Below are 19,663 nucleotides of genomic sequence, written 5' to 3' on the forward strand. Positions count from 1 at the left end.
GATAATGTGGAGAAAAAATGGGGAACAGGCCTGATTTCCACCTTGAGATGTGAGCAGATTGAACTTATAGCTTACTTGTGACCTTTGCCTTTTGCTGAGAAATTGGGAGGATTGTAAATAAATTTACCCTCACAGTGCCACTTATTGCAAATGGATACATAGGTGAATTTGTTTTGCACCATCACACAAGCTTCTATATATCCATATGCAATAGTGTATGTGTGAACAAACATACAGACACTTGTGATGTTGTGGATTTTGCTCTTTAAAAAAGCTCTGTGTTATGTAGTCCTAACACAGAACTTTTATGTGATTATTTGATTTCTGAGTTTAAAAATGACAGTGATTTAAAGAGCCATTTTTGTAGGGGTTAGTTAATCTAGATTTAAAGTTTTTTCTTGTTCCATGCCATAAACCCTTAGTGGCCCAGGCAAAATATTTCAGACTTAGATACTCATATAAAATAGATATGTTACAGAGTCCTGTGATGCATTTTGCAAATCATAAATTACACATTTTTATACAAGAGGGGGACTTTTAATTTGGCAGCAAGACCTTTTTTTATGGTTGCACTCAATGCTTATGACTAAGCATCTGTGCTTTTTTCAAACTTGGCCTGTCAAAGGGAAGGGGCTGCTTTAGTGTGTACCACCCATTAGTATTTTCACATTAGTCAGTCAGGTGAATGCATACCTGTAACAGGAGGATATATCTTTGTAAATGCTTGTTTTATTGTTTGCCAACATTGTCAATGATTTTGCACAAATCAACCAACATGTGCAGTATCTACATCTCTACATTGTGCAGTGATACTCATAGCACTTTTTTCATGGCTGTTTCTTATTTTCCTCTGCAGATTTTCCATTATTCCAAGAATCCATCTTCTTAAGTGAAGCAGAACTGAGGTCCAAGGAGAGAGCATGAAGACAAGCTGCGTCACCCCGCACTGCAGCCCAACAAGATATGTTATAATGTGGGTCCCCTGCTAATCACCACGATGACCACAAACCTGTGACTGGCTTTGTGAAGCCTTGTCCCCTTTTTCTATACCCAAGCCAGACCCTTCTCCTCCTTGCAAATCCTTCCTTGCTACCTTTGCTTTCCCCCTTCCTCCTATAAACACAACCCCTTCTCCTGCCTCTCCCGTCTTTTTTCTCCTTAATCATTATAACCCATCCTCTGTCTCATTTGTCTTCCTTGCATCAACACCATGCAGAATTTTTCAGCCACCTCTACCCTCCTCTTCATTCTCCCCTCCCTCCTCCTTTTCCTCCACCTTCCCAACATGGTCAAAGGGGACTGCTGGCTCATTGAGGGGGACAAAGGCTACGTGTGGCTGGCAATCTGCAGTCAAAACCAGCCTCCATATGAGACCATCCCTCAGCACATCAACAATACAGTCCATGACTTGAGACTGAATGAGAACAAGCTGAAAGCAGTGCTCTTCACCTCCATGTACCGCTTCACCAACTTGACTGATCTAAACCTCACCAAGAATGAGATCAGTTATATTGAGGATGGAGCCTTTGCAGGACAAGCCAACCTACAGGTGATGGGAAGACTGGTTTATAAAAGCTTTGAGCTTGATTTAAAGAATACAGTTCACAAATACATTCAGGCTTGCGTTTCACAGAGATTAGCTGTTAGCCATAGAGTGATGAGGGGTTCCATTAATTGGTATACGTCCTATTCCATTGACATGCAGAACTACATTTGAGTTCATGTTTAAGTTGAAATTGTTCATTTCATTTTGCTATTGATAGGAAAAGCTTTTAAAGCAGTATAATTTTAGCTGAATGTACAAAACATGCATCAGAAAAAAACCCTGAAGGAGAACATAATGAATTCAATAGAATTATAGCCACATGAGTGATGGTAATAGAGTTCTGTAATAACTTCTCAGTCAACTGCAGAGCTGCTATCCGTATCCATAACAGATATAGAGGTCAGTGATAACAATAAGGAAATAAAGACTCATGGTTTAACATATCACTTTACCCTAGTCTCAATTTCAGTCTCCCACCTAACGAAAACAACCTTATGTTACATTTTGTTCCTCTCAGGTTCTTCAGCTGGGCTACAACAAGCTTACCAATCTGACTGAGGGTATGATGAGAGGGCTAGGCCGAATGCAGTGCCTCTTCCTGCAGCACAACCTCATTGAGGTTATTGCCACCAATGCATTCTGGGAGTGCCCCAGCCTCAGCAGCATTGATCTGTCCTCCAACAAGCTTGCCCGCATAGACCCGTCCACCTTCACAGTTCTCAGTCGGCTGATGGTGTGCGAACTGGCAGCAAACCCATTCCACTGCGGCTGTGATCTTTACAGTTTCCTAACGTGGCTGGAGTCCTTTAACAATGTCACACACACTTATGATCGCCTCCAGTGTGAGACACCCCGGGAGATGTTTGGGTACCCTTTGCTGAGTCCCATCGCAGCCGGCCATGCTGGCCGGAATGCCAAAAACATTCTGTCCTCCATCTGCCGAGATGGAGTGATGATTCCAGGGATGACCTCTCTCCCACCTGATCTGGATGGTCCTTCGGGGATGGGGCCTGAGATGTTTGGTGGTGTGGGGCCCTACCACCAGCCCACCACCTCCTCCTCATCCACTGAACACAGTTTCATCCCCAGCATCAAGCTCCACCATGTTTCTTTGTCCTCAGCCTCTCTCCTTGTACAGATTCCAAGGCCCTACAGCAAGATGTATATTTTAACACAATACAACCACAGCTACGTGTCTGATGTCATGAACCTGAAAAACAAGAAGGAGATGATCACCCTTAGCAAACTCAAGCCTCACACCAATTATACTTTCTGTGTTGCATCCATACGAAACTCCCAGCGTTACAACCACACTTGCCTCCAGTTTGCCACCAGGGCTCAAAATCCAGATGACATGCTCCCCACACCCTCCACCACTACCCACTACATAATGACCATTGTGGGCTGCCTTTTTGGCATGCTCATTGTCCTGGGCTTGGTGTACTACTGTCTCCGTAAGAAAAGGATGCATGATGAGAAGCAGAAGTCCATCTGTGTCAAGAAAACCATACTAGAGATGCGCTATGGACCAGAGGTGGCCGCAGCAGTGGCAAATGATCCATCGGCAGTCCACAAGCTCCAGGAGCAGTCCAGGGAACACCACCAGTACCAACACCACCATGGAGGCAAACTGCCCATGTCCACTTCCTCTAGCTCAGGAATGCTCCACTCAGCCAACACCAGTTCCTCCAGACTTTCCTCTATCCCACAGGTGGAAAAGATGGCCACTGCTTTTTCAGAGGCCATGGCCACAAATAAAGGAAACTATATGGATGTCAGAACTGGGGGGACAGGGATGGAGAGAATGGGGGATGGAGGGCATGGAGGACTGAGGGGGGATGATTTGAGAGATGATGATGGAACCGATATAGGGGATGACTCGGATGATGATGGTCGAGGCTCTGCGTCAGAGATATCCACCATTGCTATGGAGGTGGACAAGGTTAACCAGATCATCAACAACTGTATTGATGCACTGAAGTTAGATGCAGCAGCAGTTGCTGCCTCAGGGGCATCCACTAATCCTACAGCCTCCTCCAATCCCACCTCCCCTCCCCCCACCAGCACCTCTTCCCTTACCCGTGGCTTGATCCCACTCTCCCAGGGGGTAACAGAGACATGCCAGGTCATTCCTTCCAACAAGATTCCCCCTCCTCCTCCTCTCCCTGCCTTGAATGCCCCTCTTGCTGAGCGTCCAGGGATAAGTGGTGGTGGCTTTGTGGTCACTCCCCCCTACCGGCCCCCTCCCCCAGCCACTGCTGTACGTCCCATCCAGCGACAGATGAGTGCAGATGCAGCTGTGGTAATTGTAAATGCTGTCAAGAAACAGTGCAGCACCACTTCCTGTGGCTCCATGGGTCGAGACAGGGACCGTGGAGGATCTAGGGTGTACAGTCTGGATGTTCCTGAGCCAAGAAGCCCAGATGCTTGTAATCAACAGCAGCAGCAGTACCCAGACCGGGCCAGTCCTGTGGGATGTGGGGAGCCCCTGGAGAGACTGCCTCTAGTTGGGAGTGGGAGCTGCAGTGGAGGGGGTGGTGGTGGATGCGACAGTGGTGGTGTTGGTGCCCAACATCAGCCAGACAACCAGAAGCCACAGCATCATCACCATCAACAGCAACAAATACAACAACAACAGCAGCTCGAGGTGCAGCAGGACTACCACTGCTCGGAGCACCGCCACTCCGTCCCAGCACTCTACTATGAAGGCTCCCACCAGGGCTCCCCAGCCCAGAGGGTTTCCTTCCTCAAGCCCCTGACACGCTCCCGCAGAGATGCAGCCTCTTACTCCCAGCTTTCACCTGCCCGCCACCACTCCAGCTACTCTGGCTACTCCTCTAGCCCAGAGTACTCATCGGAGAGCTCACTCCGGATCTGGGAGCGCTTTCGACCCTACCGCAAGGGCCAGCGTGACGAGGCCTGTTATGTGACAGCTGGGAACGCACTTCGCAAAAAGGTGCAGTTTGCCAAAGGAGAGGACCTGCATGACATCCTTGATTATTGGAAGGGTGTGTCTGCACAGCAGAAGCTGTGAGTGGGAGACTGCAGTGAAGCATTATAGGAAATAGAGTTTGCATACTTCTGTTCCTGGTAAGCTGTTGGGCCAGAGAACCCATTTAAAGTACATGAAGAGAAAAAAGGAGGGCATAATTTTTGCCTACAATTTTTTGGCATGCTAGGTGTATAGAATATTGTGCACAGAGCCAGGACTGTGAAACTGTGCCTGGATATGAGAGTCATTCTGGTGTTTTATTTTACACTTCAGTGTAGCACCATCTCTGGATTGTTTTCACTTAGTGTTTGGAGGTGTTACTTTTAGGGAGCAAAAGGGAGGGAGCAAAAGCCAACCCTATAAAATTAGTACCAAGTGAGTGATCACGCGGAGCTTCTGTTTTGGACTGACGTTCTCAGTGCCATGTTTTCATCTGTTGGTAATGACAAAACATAGATAACCCTCACACTGAGCTGGACTGTGTGTATTCATATTTGTGTGTGTGTGTGTGTGTGTGTGTGTGTGTGTGTGTGTGTGTGTGTGTGTGTGTGTGTGTGCATTTGTGTGTGTGTGTGGGCTTTAATACCAGCAGTGGTATGTGTGTGTGTGTGTGTATGTCATAAAACAGTCTAAATTCTTATGTTTTGTTTTCCATTCTGGATTGGGTGCTGTATTAATTTGCAGTGTGGGCTTTTATGTGATGAAGGGAGATTGGGGTGGAGGTGGGATCCTTGCTTTGTTGAAAATGAAAACAGAGCTGTCAAATGCAACCCCTATCTCCCCTTCACGATATCCTCCATGTGGCTGGGCTGTTTGCATTTCAGTAAACTCTGTCAGACAGGAAGAAAGGAAGGGAGATACTGGAGAGAAATGAAAATTAAATGAGAAAATAATCAAGAGGGTTTGAAGGTATAAAAATGATGATGATGGCCCATTAGCAAATCCTGAGAGACAGAGTCTAACGTTAGTCTGCAGTAGCTCCCTGGTCGCACCCCATAGTGTGCAACACCTCTCTCCAGCTAAAACATTGATATGCCTCTGTAAGTGGAGAAGAAACTCTGGCCTCTCAAATATCCCAAACTGTCCAAAATAGCATTTACCTAAGTAATGGTCGGTTTTGGGTTTTTTTCAGGGGGAAGTCAGATTTGTGCTACAGTAGAAGCAAGTAAGTAAGCAATGATATTTCCCCTCATAAACATAATGAAGTGTTGTTTACCTGATGGTGTACAGTGGGGATATTTACGCTGAACTGCATTTATGAATAATATCAGTATATTAGTGTATATCATTAAATGGGGTTACAAAAAAGACCTGTGACACAGAAATCAAGAAGAAGTGAGAGTGAAGTAAATTATTTTTGCAGCTACTGTGAATATAAGGAGATTACAAGCAGGTCAACAGGAAATCCATTTGCATCATTTGTTCTAAGCACTGCAGTGCACTCCAAATCCCTTTGTCCATGCAGTGTGCCATTGATATGCATTTGGACAACAGTCTAATGGACTGTACAGTATAGCTGCAGCCCACTTCTCATGGCTTGCACACAACAAGAATTCCTGAATTAGTCTCCCAGCTAAATTACTTTACTATAATTTTATAATATTAAAACTGATTGCAATTCTGAGACACTTTTAATTACTGCCATTGCGTCTGTTTCTAGACATTAATACCAGTATTGTCTATAGATGATTTTATTAGCCAATTGTAAAGTGGCAGGAATGCGGACTTGCACTTTTGTTCTCATGCTTGTGTATTTGGGTGTGTGGTACACAGTGGTCAGTGTAAGTAGGTGTTGGCATGCCTCGTATAATTTGATTATATGCCAAAATCGACATATGATTAAATAATAGATGTTAATATTTTACAATAAAATCTACAACTTTAACGGCAACTAATCTGCCATATTGGATGATTGACAGTATAGGCAAATGCACAGACAAGTACAAATGTATTTGTTCTCCTACATATCCATCAACATGACCATGATGTACAGATACATCATTTAAGCAGTGCCTCTTACTAACAAACAAGGATATTATCTAAGGTTATCTAATCTCCTCTCATATACAGTGTTATCCATCTGCCAGCCTTGGTTTCTAATGGAATGACGCGCTTGCAATCGTCTTGAAGGAAAGTGACACTGCCTGTGCAAAGTGCAATGGAACATTTCACCTCTCTCTTTTGGTCTTTCACTCTCTTAGTTTACTGCCACAGCTGTGGATGGTGTTCATTTGGCCCATGTCCTTCCCTTTTCTCCCCTCCTGCTGGTCTAATGGGACGTAGGTTTTCGAGCGATGTGGGATATTGGCCATAATGCTGTTCTTTGGAGCCCTGTCTTTCAACACCTGCTATATTTTATTAAAGGAGAAAAGCTGGAAATTGCCTTTTTTTTTTTTTTTTTTGACAGGCTTTATGTCTCAAAGCTCTATTCTTCCTTTCTCTCTGTTTTTTTTTTTTTTTTTTTTTTTTTTTTTTTTTTAATTTGTGCTTGTTTATTTACTAGATGCAGTCTGAACAGGAACAAGTTTGTACATGTTTATTTGAAGGTGATGTGTAATATTATCTCCGTGATTATCTAGGCATTTTCTCGTCCATTTTCATTTCCACGTTTGCTATCTGTCTCTGTCTCTCTTTCCATGTTTGATTAAGATGTGTGCATACAGTAAGGGTTCATAGCCCACGGGCTTAGTGTTCTGCCATGTTTGTTTACAATTGGACGTCTGGACCATCAGAGGGCCTCAATACCAGTGTTTAAAAATACAACTGTGTCTCGGATGTACACCCATCTCTGCCTCTTCTACCTGATGAAGCACCATGTAAAGAGTACATAAACTTGGAAACTTTGAAACACAAGAGTTACTCACCGATCTCCAGTCCTTGGAGAGAGCGGTCAAAGTTTTCAAACAAACTTGCTACTGCTGGCTACCTGTGACTCACTCAGACTTTTGCCGAGTCAGAAGAAAGGATTTTCTTTGATGGAGCACACTAAGAACATCTAATCTCACAAAAGGACCTTTATTTGTTCAGCTCCCCAAATCTTCAACTGCCATAATAAGTTTACAGACATCGACATTCAAGATAGGTGTCATTTAAAGCAGTCTCAGATATGGTCGATAGCAGGAATGCCCACATAATCATTTCAGCTGCCATCTATGTGCATCTACCTATCAAAATACAAATGACAGAAAATTCTGATTGTTGTTTTCATGTTTGATTTTATAGTTTCATTTAAAAAAGAATATTTTAATTGCTAATGGATTTTTAGGAGGGAAAAGACTGATGTTAAAGTGCTCTCCTGCTCAGTGACACTAATATCCATGTAGACCTGTGTTTCCTGAACATTTCTGCAAAGCTCCAGCGATACCGTTGCAAACATTTTCTAATGGCTGTGTGAGCAGTGCCAATCCCTCTTGATGATTTGTAAACATGGTGTTTTCAGCACAGCGAAAATGAATGCTCTGCAGTAGCTGGAGTGGCTTGCTATTATGTTGCTCATTACTAACAATTACTTCAAAGCTAACTGACTAATTAAGTACAAGACTCTTGAGAAATGCGTATTGTTAAATAACTAGATCATACAAAAGAGATATCTGACAAATGTCTACCATCTGAGACCCTTAGACATGTGGAGATTTTCGGTGAGCATTTCAGTCTGTCAGCAGTTCCCAAACGGCAGACGTGTTTAATGAACGAGCATGAACAAAACAGAAGTTGGGAAACTTTGCTGCAACTGCTTTGTTCAAACGGATCTGCATTTTACCTCCCAAAATAAACCTCTGCTTGTGCATAATGGATGAGGTGCTTGCTTGCTCCCTGCAAACAGTGTGGTGGCTGGTAGCTTCGACCAAACTGTTGTGTTAACCGGTTTCATACTTGGATTACGAGGTAGTTAATAAACAGAACTGTTCTGTTGCAGTTATTGGGCAGTTTTGGTTGTTGTTTTGTCACTCCACAGAGCTGGTGCTGGCTAAAAGCATGAACTGCTGTGAGGAGAACATAGAGTTTACATCCAAGTGACAAGAGTACACTCTTGGCTAACTGCAAGCACAAACCATTTGCAAACTCATTAATTATTAAGTGTTCAAACAGAGCTCCAAATAGTTACCAGAACATTAGCAGTTCCATTATATATGCTTTTTATCCTGCACAGAAAAGCAGACATGGAGGAAAAAAAAAAAAAAAAAAAAAAACATTTATACTCCTGAGGTCTGGTCTATTCTAGCATACCTTCCCTGAACCCTCACTCACAGATCAATGGTACTTTTTGTAGCACCATCCTTGTTGTTTTGCCCAGAGACCTGGGAAAGCCATATGTGAGACAGCCATCTAATGTGCTATTAGTGTTTAATCCTGTTATAGGAGGCTGGCTCAGGTTCCACTAGCTCTGGATACCACTCAGAAAGTCACTAACACATACTTTTATTATTTATTTAATTATTTATTTACTTTTCCCCACAGACCACCAGTTCTACAAAGCAATCTTTTCTACCCCAAAGCCCCTGACACTAACATACTTATTATATCGAACCTTGCTCTATATAATAAGCTAAATAAGCTAAACTCTGCTTTCTTAAATCATAAAATGGGCCCACAATTGGTTGTGAGTTTACTTAATCTAAACTTAATCTTTACTTAATCAGTTTCGACATTACTAACTGCTTATACTAGGGCTAGTGAGAGAAAACAGCTCAGTTAAAAAAAAAAAAAACACACACACACTTGACCTGAACCCACATAGCCCTGGTGCCATATTGCAACACGTCTTTTTCCTTATACAACCCCATACGCAGTCCCTTCTTGACATGCACTGAAAGCTAGTTGGTAGTGTGCCAGTGTATGGGCCGCAGCTCAAATGTTTGAACTGTACAGTTCAGTGAACATGCAGTAACCTACTAATAACAGATCAGTGAACCTCTCTAAACATGCTCTTCTCACGGTCAAGCAGAAAGGACAGAGGAAAGATAAGCAATGGCCTCACCATGCCAAAAGAGGACTTGGACAGACAGGGAAATTTTATATTACCAATCTCTGTAAGCACTCTTTATGAAGAGAGCAAGACCTAGAGAGATGGAGGGAACAGAAGGTGAATAAAAGTAGATATAACAGAGGAGAGATGGGATGTAGAAAAGGGAAATATAGAGACTGACAAGGGAAAGATGGGCAGTAGCATGGCAGAGAACAGAGATGGAGTAAAGAAGAGAAACGGCGCCCGTTCAGATGATATTTTACAGAATAAGTAGCGGAGCAGTCAACAAGTTAGCATGGATAGATGAAAACTGAGGGAGGAAAGGGGCAAGAATGTGGTGAAATTGTGAGTCTGCAGTCATATTACAGGGCTGCAGAAAGTGGATTACTTTTCCATGGGAGTTTTTGCTCTCTCCACTTCTGTAAGCTCTTTATTGCTGGCCCTGCATTCTAACCCTTTCCAGCTTGACTACAGCACACCGGCCAATTGGCAGCGTGTCATTGTGTGCGTATGGGGGATTTGGGAGAACAGACAGGTTTCACAATTGAAATGGAGCTTATTACATTCCCATGTATGCATTGTCTATTGTTAGAAAAAAAATGGTAGATCAAGATCCCAGCTTATGTGACTATGTGATTATGACAAGCGATAGTGTAATGAGATAACCAGAAAAGTGAAATACCAGGATCTGTGCATGATTTAGCAGACAATGCTACACAGAAAGTTTGTAAAATATATTTACAAGTCATACGTTATAAACTTTATAACAATTATATTCATCAGTTCAATCATTTAAATCTAATGAATTTCTCATTAATGACACCATAACTTATAATACTGTTATTTTTTTTGTAATTGTAGCTTTATTTGTATTATTCATCAGTGGCACTAATTTAATGGGCAGCAGAAACATTATGCAAGTATGAATATGTTAGATGCCATTATTAATATACTCTAGGTGAGTGATTTGCTCAGTAGAGCACTAATGCTTCATCCTACTTGGAGAATGAATCAGGAGGAGAAAAGCCAAATTATCTGCATTGCCATCCATAGTACATCAGTAAAGCCAGAACATACTAGGAAATTATTACTATTTTACAAAATGTTGTGCAGTTTTTGCTTGAACCTGCACAGCTAGCCTGTGTCAACAGATGGTAATTTGCTAACTGACTAATAAAATGAGGCATTTAACATGGAAGCATGGTGAGCAGGTGAGGATGAAATGGTACGTAGAAGTGATAAAATTACCACATTAAAACAATTTCCACAGTATTGTCAACGGGTAAATCACAAACAGCAAAATGTGTTCGCAGGGGCTTCAGACATACGGGGAGTATGTTTTGATAGCCTTTGAGGATTTCTTTCCAAAAAACAAGCAAACGTGCTTTTTTTCTCATGCCAGCATTAGTATCTCAGCTTGACAAAATTCTTCTGCTATCAATTTAGGAAGTTTAGGAACCACTTTGTTGGTTTCCAGGTTGCATGTTCTCCTCAGCACTCATTCAAACAGTTTAATTTTAGAGTGAGAAACATAATTTGCATTTCTTGCTCGTCACAGTCACAAGTAGAGATGGTGTTCTGTGACCTTGTCTAACACCTCTCTCGCTCCACCTTCCCTTCTGTCAATGAGAGCACGAAAAAATAAAAAAAGATAGCATTAAAAGGAGATAAGAGTGAGTCAGAATGAGGCACTGTCTGACTAAAGTAAAATGAGTCTTTTCCTGAAAGGCAGGTAATGGGCAAGGTCTTCAAAGAGGAGAGAGTAAGGAGAGAGAGGGCTTTCAAGCTGAATGCAGGCAGACATCTGGGACAAAATGTGGGAGACGCAGCTTGGCTATTCTGAAACTCTTCTGCATTTATCGTGTGCTGTTGCAAATGGGCCACCATACACACACACACAAACACACACAGAGACACAAACACAACATATCGTGGGAAGAGGACAGTTCTGATAAGTAGCCCTCCTCTTACTCCTGCTCCATTTCTTCCTCATAATTGGGCTTAACAATGACAGGCTCATTTCAACCTCATTTTTAGGCAGGTGTCCATTGTTAGCACTAGCAGTGGGTCGCAAATCCTTTCATTCAGTGTCTTAAACCGTTTGTCTAATGGTCTAATACATCCATTAGCCAAAAGTGTGGGGGACAGCATGTGTGGATGACTTGCCAAATTTGTTAAATGGCAAACTATATGGTGTTCCTCCTCATGGTAGTCAGTGAAATTAGTGTGATGGGGCTCAGCTACATTCTGCAACCAGTTGTTTTGTGCTCTGATGTGAATGCGCGTCAATGTGAATGTCCTTTTTGTTTTCAAAAAGAATGAAGCCAAGCTAGGGAAGGAAGTCAGTTTAGACAAATGAAATACATGGCGACGTGTTGAATACCCAAAGGTAAAAAGGTAGCGCGCGCACACACACACACACACACACACACACACACACGTATCTTCAGGGCACAATAGACTAATCTCAATTTCACAAATTTATTCTGGGCAGAGCATGGAGGGAAATAGCTGTCATGTCATTTATATACAAAGGAGTTGTCAGCTGACTGGTTTAGAGGGTCACATGATAAATAACTCAAATACATCTCTTTTTGACAATATGACAACGACTAAAAACAGGCAAAATGGCAAATATGTTACAGTTTAACAGTTCTGAATGAGGTTACAGCATGTCATATGCATTCTATGCTATATGCTCAAGTTCAGCACAAATGCAGAGGCATGTTTGGTTTCATGATAGTGTTTGGCTATGGCATAATCCACGTGACCATAAAACAGTGAATGCCTGTTCTGAGATTCGTTGTTTGAGTGTTCTCTTTGTTTCTCCAACATATGCTTTCCCACAGGGGCGTGTGAGCATATGGATTAGGCTACTGATGCTGCGATTCGTATGTGTGTGATTTATGAACAGTTTGATGGGAAACTTTTTCCCACCGAATATCACAGAGCCACAGAGATCTGTGTGTGTTACATTTTTACCTTTGGGTATTCGACGCTGGAACGCATGATTTTGGTTTAGCACCACGAAAAAAAGAAAAAAAAAATACTGGGAAGGCACATCCTCTCAAATATCTAACTTTACCAGGCAGCTCTGTCTGCCTGAGCATTCCCATGGCTTTTCTTCCAAGTGCCAGGCTCTCTTCAAAGTCTTTAAATTAATGTCCTTACACAGTACATTCTCAAAGTCTTTTGTGCAAAACTAGAAGTAAACTAGAAGTGTTTATCGATACCAGATTTCAGAGGCTCATCTGACGTGCTGTTTCGATGTCTCTAATTGGGTCGCTGTACCGGTAAGACAAACAAAGTGCAGTGTCTTTTTCTGACGAGTTATTCTGAGCAGGCATTTATGGCCTTGTTCAGACTGCGGGAAAATCAAATTTGTTTCTCAACAAATCTTTAAGACAGACTATCTACACTAGTTTTTTGCGGAGTGATCAGATAGGATTTGTGAGTCCAGACATCACCAACCTTTCTGCGTGGCTTTCTGTGGTAAAACCCTAGGCGTCAATAACTACGTATGCTGGTGACGCGGCTTTCCAGCATGGAAGCAGGAGAAATGTACAGCATTCGCAAAGCACTCGCAAAGTGGCGGCAGACAATTTATTTCAGGGTCTGTCCATGGATTGTTGTTCTCTGCGTTGTGCTTATTGCTCTGTTAGTAGCAGCATGGGTTCAGCTCAGCCACTCTGATGCACCTCCATCACTCTGGATTTGCCATCATTGTGTGTTGCACTGCAGGTGACACAAAAGACAGTTTGGCATCCAATCTGACTGGCCAGAGCTTCTGGACTGAGATGCATCTGTAGAAATTCGATTAGAATTGCATTTCAAACCACCTACAAACGTGGTTTGAATCCAAAAATCGCATTTTATGTGGGTTAGGCTGCCCAGACTTTCTCAAATCAATCTGGATAAAATCTGGATATGCCAAAAAATGGATTTGGGTTGACAGTCTGAGCAAGGCCTAAGAATCACATTTGGATATACAGTTCTTCTGACATGTTTCAGTTTACTTCCATGAGGGATGAGAAATGTTTAGTAACTTAGTCTGCAGGAACAATTAACACTTTTAAGATGATTTAAAGGGGTGGGGGGGGTGGGGTGGGGGTATCAAATATAAAATTGGCAGATTGTGACATTTTTCATGTCTTCTTTTTTAACTATGCTCAATGGGAAAACGCTCTAGTAACTTCTCAAACCTCTAAATGATATGTCCTGAGCAGAAGAGTACTTGAAAAGCCTGCACCTGTGACAAAATAGGGCTCAAGATTGCCACAAGAACTACTTTTTCATTACAACCTTTTTTACACAATGACAAAATGTTTATTTACCCTTGCATAACATGCATAAACTCAATTTCTTAGAATGGTTGGTTTCCAAAGAGGGTCAAAGGATTTAAAGAATCTGTGAAATATCTGTGAATTTTGTATACTGGAAAAAAAATACCCATATGGTTAAAAAAAATGCTTCTATGGATGTTTTATACTCAGCCTGATCTCTTGATATGTCTGTGTGTTTCTCTATTTTTGGTTTACTGTTTTTGGTTTGGTTTTGTTTCATTTTGTTTGGAGGTTTTTTTTTTTTTTTTTTTTTTTTTTTTTTTGGGAGGGGAGGGGGGGTTGATTATTGGGAATCAAGGGAGTGACTTTTAGTACTTGCCATGATAAATGTCATAAAGGTTTAAGACCACAGAAAGCTTAACATAGTGTACTACATACAGTAAAGAAAAAAAAGTGTTATATCTGCATGATTCCCTGTATTTTTTGAAAGACAAAAATATATTGTTGTGTACAATGAGTGGACGTACATTGAAAACAAAAACTGTAGGGGCGGAAATACAGTATTTGTCAAGAACTTTGATTTCTAACATTTAGGTTTTAGGCGTTTTTTATTCTCTGTGACATTTAATATTTACAATGTTACCTATTGGTTTTCATTTGGTTCAGGTTACTGTATTATATACTGACACTGCAGTTACCATTGCTTCAGTTTAAGCCACAGGATGGTAGAGTTCTGTGCTGTGTAAAAAAAGGAAAAAAAAAAAAAAAAAAGAAGAAAATCTCTGGAGCCGGCGGTTGTTTACATCCATCTGTTAAAGAAGCTGCAGTTTATTCATCTCCACTGTAATGATTATTCTCCATGGCAGACATGCAAAGCTATCTCCTTTGGCTTGGAGTGTGGCACTGCCACTGTTGAGATTGTTTTATCTCAAACTTCATTTTATTTTAAGACATAATGCATGACAATAACTACATTCAATGGTGAGTGAAATGAGGTAACAAAAGCAGCCGTAATAAACGTGCATGTATTCATGCATAACTACACATGTAAACACACACACACACACACCTTCCCTTACATCCCTTGGAGTGAGACGTTAAGTATAAACCTTTGTATTATGGTTTTAACTTTATCCCATTTCTTTCAGTTACAAGTCACAAGTAAATCAATGGAGCGTCTTCCTCTCCCTCTGCGTCGGCCCACACGCTGTTAGCTGAACAAGTGGTTTTCGGTCCTTGTTCTCAGGACCCAGAGAACCGGTGGCTTTCTACCCTGCCAGGTAGATAATTGCATTCACCTTGCATCCCAGGTGTCGATCAGTCCCTGATTAGATGGCTAGAATGAAACCCAGCAGGGCTCTGAGTCCTGTTCAGCTGTCAGAGACATAAACCCCACATCTGGTCTGCTGAAGAGCTTTATACGTGCACAGAACAGAGTGCATCTTGATTCTGTGGGAATGTTGAAGTAGTCGCATGGCTGAACTGTGGTAGATGCTGTTAACACCAAAATGAAAGGCCTTATGTTTATCTTCAACATAAATTAGGAGAAGTGCAAGCTTCAGGCAAATGAGAATGGGCGCAGAGGTAAATTGATTTCAGCTGGAAAGTACCGTTATGACAAGACAGAAATAAATTTTGAACTGGTCCTGTGCATTTTCATCATCTTTGGCACCCGACCAATTACGTGCTGGACCACCAAGCATTACATTAGTGTTACATTAGTTACTGCATTAATGTCTGCGCTGTGACAACAAGACATAAGTCATGACCATGTTTACCTTTTACGGAGAGCGTACACTTGACTCTCTAGCTGAGATGTATCTGCTGAGGGCAACCTGTGCCAAAATGTAAGAGGCTGCCCCTGTTTCAATTACAAAGGGAAAATGAAATGCATTAACCTCTGGGCAGCATCTGCTCTGCAGCTTGTCAACTTGGCCATGCTATTTTAGGCAGCCATTTTGTGGAGTTATGTTTTAATTGACTTAAATAGCACTGTAATCAGATAAGGAAGACGTCTATTAGTATCGCTGGCTAATCTCTTGCTCAGAGCTCCCCTTCCTTCAACCATGTTCACACTGCAGTGAGAGTAGAGTTCATTCACTTGTAGAAGTAGCCTACCATTCCAATCAATGTTAATGTTTTCTGTGTTCATAGATAGCAGCCACTAGGCACTTGCATTACTGTGCCAAACACACAGTCCAATACTGTGGTATTCCCAAAGCCAGAATGATAGGTCTTGACAGTACCAGAGATTGAAAACTCCGAGGCTTCCTAATGTTGCTGGTGGCTCACAGATAAAGGGCAAAGTGGAAGTGGCATTGTCACCTCATTCAGGAAATTACCTGTCCATGGATTGATGAGTAAGATACTTGAGAGGTGTGCTTAAAGAGACAAGCCAATCATAGTGTCCTGTGGAATGATAAGGCTTTCACAAGCACTGTTGACCTAACATGATGCATGGAGATATGTGCTTTACAAAAGAGACAAACTGCAGAATTCAAAGCCTAAGCTCAAACTATTATTCAGTTAGGGTTAGGGTTAACGAAACCTCCCACTCTCTCAGTAACGATGCTACTGAATGATGAGACTTGTAGCTCTAAGCATACAGCAGTACAAAATTATTTTGCATGGCCCATGCATAATATCTTTCACCTAGTGCATGCTGGGAAAGGCTCCAGTCGCCCCAGTGAATTAATAAGAATATATGGCAAATTGATGGATGGATGGACTTCACACTATGACAGAACACACAGATAGAAAACACACTAAATATTTAGTTTCATTTTTTGAGTTATCTCACCTCAAATCAGCTCTTTTCCTTTCATTTTACAACTCCCTCACTTGCCTTTATTTGCTTTGGTTTCAAAAGCAACAACCCGGCAGAGTTTTCTTTCTTTTTTTCCCTTTTTTTTCACCTAGCAACCGACTCCAGGTCAAGGCATTTCACTGTTTCATAGCTTGTATTAACTGGAACTGGGTCTAAATAATATGAATAGCCCTTTAAAAACATCAGCATTTCATTGATCCTGCCACATATAACAGGACCAACTTAATGTGCCCAAAGTGCAACAACCACCTGTCTGGCCTTTAAGGCGCTCAAAAGCAAAGGCTCATATCTAAATCGGGTGATTTCAATTACTATTTGGACACAGGTTTGGTGACTACTTTGTACTGATATCTGCTTTTCATTAATGTCATAATACGGCTCAAGCAAGCTTGACAGTTTCAGGAGGTCAGACATGAAGTCATTTGCTGTGAGAGGTCAAGGACTGAAACGTGCCATCATTGACCACAGAGTGTATGTAGGTCAAATTAGCTCTGTGCTTGTATTCTGTTCAAATCTAATGTGACTATCCCCTCTGGTTTCAGCTCTACTCTTGTTAGTGTTTAGAAACAAAAAGGGAATGAGAAACAAAGGTTTGGATAATGGGAACAAAATCTCGGCTTCTTGCTTTCTTCAATAATCTGTTGCTGATGAATACATTTTTCCCTTGCAATTTCTGTACAAAAGATCTATTTCTATATTTGCAATAAATTTGTAATTAAAAATGAATAACACATGAGTGAGGTTTCTCTGATTCATTGGGTGTGGGGGTGGTTTTCCTTTAATGACTGAGTCATGATTAAAAGGGTTTCTACACTTTTTCACTGATGAAATTCCTTTATTCTTTCCTTAGTTTTTCATAACTCCATGACCACTTTTAAAATTTCCATGAACCAGTTTAAAGGTGCAATAGACTCAACCACTCGACCATCAAATGATGCAGTTACTCTGCAGTTTTGCATAGTGCACCATCAGCTAAATGAACTATAAACATTAGTTTGTTTTTCATGTTAAAGGGAGATATTATTAATGCTACTACCTCACAAACAGCCGGAGCTTTTTGTGACATTTGATGGTATCCATGGGGAAAAAAAACATTAACTTATTAAAATTCCTCAAAATTGAATATGAGTGGATCCTGTGATTAATATTTGTTTATTGTAACATTGTGTCCTTTTTGTCATTCAGAATGTGTGTGTGTGTGTGTGTGTGTGTGTGTGTGTATGCATTTGTGAGCATGTGCACACATACACAGCTCCTGTGTATGAGTGTGCCCATGTCTGCCAGCATGTGTGCGCCAGTCCTTTAGCCTTGTCATATAATTCAATTATTCAGGTGCTGCTGGCTGCCAAGCCTGACTGACTGCTATGAGAGATTGTGGGATTTCCCCTACCAGTGCACACACACACACACACACACACACACACACAGAAACACATCATGGGCCAATTGCACCCTCCATTAAAACCTCTCAGTATTATGAGGGCCCTGGTACAGAGGCACAGATGGGCACTCAAAGAAGGAAAAAAAAAGTTGAATCTTGATGACTCACAAAAATGGCAAACACATGTACCTCAATTGGGGTTCCACAGCGAGTGAGGCATTCACAGTAAGTCTTGCGAACTACCGCTTTGGTGAACATGCAAATTAAATTAGCAGGATAACAGGATAGAGGCAGGGGACTTTTCTTTCTTTTTTTTTTTTTTCTTAAGACAAGGACAGGAGGTTGGGCTTTACTGCCAGCATTTGGCAGTGTTGACCAGACACTTTGATGCTCCTACAAGCATCTGTTCACATGATTCACATGACAACTGAATCTTATTTTCCTGATATGCAGGGCAGGAAACATAAAAGATAGAAACAGGGACACAAGTGGTCTTTGAGGACCAATTTAAGTGTTCTTGAGATTGAACAATGTGCTTTGAAGGATATTGTTCAATCTCAAGAGCAGATCATGGCTGGAGGCCAAACTTCCTCCAATATTTTGATCCATTAAGGTTAGCAGTTATTTCATGTTATCAGTGTTGTGTTTAACTTGAACTGAACAGCAGCAATATTCGCATGGGTGTAGAATTACACAGTAATGAACTTAATAAAATGTTTGCCATGGTATTGTGATACATTAGCCTGCTGATCATTGCAGATAGTTTCTGGCCCTTACATGGACTATTTAACAATAGTCCATGAAATGGACTATTTAACAATAGTCCATGTAAGGGCCAGAAACTATCTGCAATGATCTGCAATTTAAAAAGGTGTAAAGATACATATCTGTATTAGTTGCAGTAGCTAGCACAGAATGACATGCTACACACTGTGCAGCTTGACTGGCTCAGTAAGACACATGTAGAGCATTAGGTTTGCTTTTGTTGATGTGTGTGGGTGACTTTAATTATGTTTATGTATGTTTTAAAGATAATGTGTTGTTTAAGTCTGTAGGGAACGCAGAAAAAATAACACATAGAGAGAGACATTGCTGCACATGTTTTATAGAGATTGCGTAGATGACGTCCCACCACGCTGCATTGGGTTACATCCACCATCTTCTGAGGATCCTTCTCGGTTTGTTTACTACCCGTTACCTAGCACCTGTCACTTTCATGGAAAGAAAAAAAAAGTTGAATAGCTTACATATGATAAAGAGGAGAAGAAATGGATGAACAAAAGGAAAATGAAAAAGGACCCTACTGGCAAAAACTACTTTCAGCATGAAACAAAGGTATTTAGAGAAACTGCAGGTGATAAATGATATAGATCCTTATGAGTTAGCAGCTCAGGGCTGGATTGACACGATGATCTACCACCACTCACATATCTGGACATCGTGAACTACCTAGTGTTTGGATCAAGTGCATGCATTTTTGTGAGTTCAGAAATTATAAATCATCAGAATCACATGAACAGTTTTGCAGTGGATGGGTGCAAAATCTGCAAATTCACAACTGAGAACTGCAAAAGCACAGTTGTACTTGCAAAGCTAAGGTGACACTCTGTGTGACCCACCTTTCCATTAAAAAAATAATACATGAATGCCCTTGCAGAGCAAATAAAA

At 41.4% G+C, this 19,663-nt stretch overlaps 1 protein-coding gene across 1 annotated transcript; it reads left to right on the top strand.

The window, feature by feature from the left end:
• Window positions 1-901: 901 nt before the first annotated feature.
• Window positions 902-4,989, top strand: elfn2b (extracellular leucine-rich repeat and fibronectin type III domain containing 2b). The gene is made up of 2 exons (XM_030058743.1): window positions 902-1,549; window positions 2,064-4,989. Exons 1-2 carry the CDS (start codon window positions 1,211-1,213, stop codon window positions 4,578-4,580), a joined length of 2,856 nt encoding a protein of 951 aa, XP_029914603.1. The 5' UTR covers window positions 902-1,210; the 3' UTR covers window positions 4,581-4,989.
• The last annotated feature ends 14,674 nt before the right edge of the window (window positions 4,990-19,663 follow it).

The sequence above is a fragment of the Myripristis murdjan genome, chromosome 8, assembly GCF_902150065.1.
Source record: "Myripristis murdjan chromosome 8, fMyrMur1.1, whole genome shotgun sequence".
NCBI classification, from domain to species: domain Eukaryota; kingdom Metazoa; phylum Chordata; class Actinopteri; order Holocentriformes; family Holocentridae; genus Myripristis; species Myripristis murdjan.

Bases quoted from the DNA above. Each gene is read 5' to 3' on its own strand.
- elfn2b (XM_030058743.1), top strand. From the start codon at position 1,211: ATGCAGAATTTTTCAGCCACCTCTACCCTCCTCTTCATTCTCCCCTCC. The intron at 1,550-2,063 runs GTGATGGGAAGA...TGTTCCTCTCAG, and splicing joins CAGGACAAGCCAACCTACAG to GTTCTTCAGCTGGGCTACAA.